General features: G+C 58.1%; 1 protein-coding gene across 1 annotated transcript; it reads left to right on the forward strand.

The window, feature by feature from the left end:
- Window positions 1-60: 60 nt before the first annotated feature.
- On the forward strand, window positions 61-783 carry LOC109863371 (predicted GPI-anchored protein 58; the record flags this gene model as incomplete). Its single annotated transcript, XM_020443625.1, has 2 exons — window positions 61-375; window positions 519-783. Coding segments are annotated over 2 exons (580 nt in total), but the record flags the coding sequence as incomplete, so codon positions are not given.
- Window positions 784-4,448: the final 3,665 nt, after the last annotated feature.

The following is a 4,448-nucleotide window of genomic DNA, read 5'->3' on the forward strand; positions in this document are numbered from 1 at the left end:
CAAACACCTGAAAAAAGACCACCCGGGGGATACAATAGAATATAAATGTGGATGCTGCAGGTACAGGAGGAAGACGAGGTACCCGCAGAAGGATGTCAAGCTTCACATTGAAAAATTGCACCCCCAACCTCCGGTTGATGCGGAGGCGGGCTCGAGTAGATTAGCAAGCAAACCTGGAGCCGCGCCATCTTCCGCGTCGTCAGCGTCCCCGACCACTAATAGAAATCCTCCCGCAAAACGTAATACCTCCGTTAACCCGCGGCAACCCGGCGCACGCGCCACCACCACCGCCATCAAAAGGGCCGGCCCAGCTTCAAGGACACAACCCAGCAAGCCCTCTCCAACATCAACACCACCTACGACATCGTCTCTGACGTAAGAGTGTCGGTGCCTCCCGCTCTGCTTCAGCAATATGTGCCGAGGACGTCGCTACCCGCGACCGTCACCACCACCACGGTGACAACAACGACGTGTGGGAGCCCCATTATGGCAACAGGTCTCTCACTGGGGGGGCGCAGGACACCGAGTCCCCTCTTGCCAGCGAGACGTCAGTCACCGCCGGTGGTGCAACAAACAGTCTGGTCGCCCGCACCCTACAGCGAGGGATTCTCCCTTGTAATGGGAAAGGGTGCGTGGGGCCAGACAAAAAAAAGGAAGACTCCACCCCACGAACACCCCGGGGTGGAGCAGCACCAACGGCAGCAGCAGCAGCAACAACATCGAAGGTCGACGCCACCAGCGAGAGATTGTGGGGAACCAGAGGTCCAAACCGGTGGTGGATAGACCGTGAGTCGCGGGAAAAAAGCGGAAAGAAGACACTTCGCCACACCCCCCGTGGACATTTCCCCAATTTTAGCTCCGGCAAAGTCTGGGTCGCGGGCGACGCGTACCCCGCCACCCGTAACGTCGGCGAACTTTCCCCCCCTTCCGTTGCCCGGGGGGGATTGGGACAATAGTCCCCCATTAGTGGAGGATCGGAGCGAGCCAGCCGAGAGCCCCGAGCGCCGGAACGCTGAACCATGTAAGCGTGCCCGCCGCCGGGGGCGTTCTCCCGTAAATACAAATCCCACGACCATAGGGCGTGTCGAGCGGGATACAACGAGATCGCCCCGCAGCGGTGCGTCCGCCGATGCGCAGAGTCCGCGGGGTCCCGTCAACAATGCGCCACCCCAGTCGTGTCCGCAGCGACCCGCGCCGCGTCCCGTTCCCGCTGAGAGGCGGGGCGGGCGCGCGCGTCTAGTCGAAAGAGACGCGCTGGTTGGGCGTGCGGCGGGCGGTGCTTCGGTTGCGGACCTGGAGGACTTCGCGGCGCACGTCGCGAACTACTTCGGGAAGGATGCAACGGACGCTGGGCATCGACGCGGCGTACCCGCAAATCGTCCAGTGCTTGCGGAGTTGGAACGACCGCGTCGAGGAGCTGGACATGCGCCTGGTGAGCGAGACGGCGCCAATAGGGAAGGAAATCGCCAGGGAACTCTGGGAAAAAGACGCGCGAACTGGGTGCGCAAAGCGGCGCGCATACAGGCGCTATACAGGGGCAACCGCCGCAAGGCGTTTCGGGAAGTGCTCCATGGACCCCCTGAATTCTGCAAAGTGCAGAAGGAGCGGGACCATCAATACTTAACCGAATTATACCGCGGCGGCTTGCCGCTGGATGGCGCCGACGCCGTGGAACCAGCCCAGCCTCTGACGGATGGTGAGTTGTCGTTCCTCACGGATCCCTTCACGGAGCGAAAGGTCAAACGTCGCATCCGGCGAGTAAATAACTCTGCGCCGGGGCCCGACGGGCTGACCTACAAGGACCTCCGTGAAGCTGATCCTGGTTCACGTCTTCTCATGGCGTTGTTTACCATCTGTTTGCGCCTAGAGGTTGTTCCGTCGTTCTGGAAGAACTCCAATACCGTGTTGGTATACAAAAAAGGCGACCAAAATGATCTGGATAATTGGCGCCCTCTCGCTATGGGCGATACTACGCCCAAGCTCTTTGCCGCGGTCGTAGCCGATCGTCTGACGGACTGGGCGATATTTCATAATAAGCTTAGCCCAGTACAGAAGGGTTTCCTGCGGGACAAAAGGTGCTACAAGCACAACTTTGTCCTGCAGGAGATCCTGACAGACGCGAGACAATCTCTGAAAGAATTGGTCGTGGCGTGGCTGGATCTATCCAATGCGTTTGGATCGGTCCCGCACGCAACGATCAGGGGAGCTTTAGCTCGGTCCGGTGTGCCTGCGTCTCTCACAAACTTGTGGGGGTCCATGTACGCAGGATGCACAACATGTGTGCGCACGTCCGACGGGTGGACGGCACCAATCCCCATCCGCTCTGGAGTTAAACAGGGATGCCCCTTAAGCCCCATTGTGTTCGATTTTGCGATTGATTCCGTGCTGCGCGCGGCCACCGCAGAAAACGCGGAGTACTCCATCTTAGGGAGCGGTGGTCCGCACTAGCGTACGCGGATGATATCGCACTAGTAGCCGAATCTCCAGAGGGGATGCGACGACTTCTTACCGTCGTGGAAACCGAAGCGCGGTCGGTAGGCCTGCGATTCAACCCCGCAAAGTGTGCAAGTTTGCACATCCAAGCGGGGAGATTGGATCGCGTCCTCCCGACCCGCTTCGAGATCCAGGGAAAGATGATGCAATGCCTGGCAGAAAGAGAAGGATATAGGCACCTCGGCATTCCGACGGGGTTTTTTGTTGATCAGAACCCCTATTCTACGATCCAGGGCATGATGGAGGACTTGCAGCGCGTCGAGCGCTCCTTGCTAGTTCCGTGGCAGCAAGTCGAGATGGTGGCTACTTACATCCTGCCACGTCTCGACTTCTTGTTGCGGAGTGCCAAAGTGGAGAAGGGCTTCGTAAAGGTCGCGGACAAGCAGATGAAGAGGCTGGCCAAGTCGTGGCTTAACCTCCCTCAGCGCGCCAGCGCAGAGGTAGTCTACCTCCCTCCTAACAAAGGGGGATGTGGCTTGCTTTTGCTCGCTGACCTCGCCGACGTCCTGACGATAGCGCACGTCTTCCGTGTTCTCACGGCTGGCGACGCTGGAGTCAAAGACCTGGCGTGGTCGTCGCTGAGGGGAATGGTTAAGCGGCAAATTGGTTCAGTACCAACGGAGCAGGACATCGCTTCGTTTCTCTCGGGCTCGCTCGAGAGAAAGTTCCGCGACGGTGGAGAGCGCTCCCTTTGGTCGGATGCGCGAAACGCGTGTAGACGGCAGTCCTCCAGACTGCGGATCCGCTGGATGTGGGCGGAAGAAACGCGGGAGCTTCTTCTGGAGTGTCGGGGCACGGGGGGTAATCTGGTGAACATTCCACCAGAAGCGCGGGCGCAGGTCATCCATGCACTACGCCTGGTTATCGCGTCGTATTATACGAGCACACTGCTTGCCATAGAGTGAGCAATCACTTCATGCGCACTGGCAGCTTCACCCGCTTCGCCGACTGGCGCTTCTTGCACCGAGCCCGACTCGACGTGTTGCCGCTCAACGGCGCACGTCGGTGGGGGGAGGGCGATGCGCGTTGTCGGCGGTGCGGAGTAAGTTCCGAGACCCTTCCCCACGTGATCAATCATTGTGGGGTCCATTCCGCGCAATACAGCTCAGGCACGATGACCTGTTGCTACGATTAGCTAGGGCCACCCAACTGCCAGGTGAAGTCCGAATTAATCAGCGGGTCGAAGGGGTCGATCCCGAATTGGCGAGTCTTCGGCCAGACCTCGTGATTCGTCACGAGCAGTCGCAGTCGATTATCATTGTTGACGTCACGGTGCCCTTCCAGAACCGTCGTGAGGCGTTCGATGAAGCAAGAGCGAGGAAGGTCACCAAGTACACTCCTCTTGCTGAGACCCTCACGCAGAAAGGGTACCGTGTGGTAGTCACGCCGTTCGTGGTCGGCTCCCTCGGCTCATGGGACCGGAGGAATGAGACGGTGTTAAAGCTGCTGCGTGTCTCCAACACGTACGCAGCGATGATGCGCCGTTTCATGGTCTCCGATACCATACGCTGGTCGCGGAACAGTTACGTGTAGCACGTCTCCGGGGTGCGGCAGTACGCGGCGGCTGCTCGGTCACCCGGCGGAACGCTCCGATACAATACGCGAGGGATTCGCCGACGCTACGGAGAACGGGAGATGGCGATCCTGGCGCATCGCGGGTGCCAGGGATAGGGCCCTCCTCTCCTAGTATTTTGATGTATTGTATATATTTACCTATTCATTGTTTGTGCGTTTAATTTATTCCAAGTGTGTATGTCGCGTAATTTATCAGTGGGCCATTTTAATTTTATTATTTTTATTTTTGTTTTATCATATTGTAACTGCGTTTTTTTTTTGTTATTTTTCTTTTATTGTTGACTTTGTAAGACGGCGGCCGCGAGAGCGCGCCAGCTGCTGGGTGTACCGGCTATGCTGCGCTCTGGTGGATGCTATCAGAATTATTAGCGAAAGCACGT

The sequence above is a fragment of the Pseudomyrmex gracilis genome, unplaced genomic scaffold (assembly GCF_002006095.1).
Source record: "Pseudomyrmex gracilis isolate BER0280 unplaced genomic scaffold, ASM200609v1 scaffold_4454, whole genome shotgun sequence".
Classification (NCBI taxonomy): Eukaryota; Metazoa; Arthropoda; class Insecta; order Hymenoptera; family Formicidae; genus Pseudomyrmex; species Pseudomyrmex gracilis.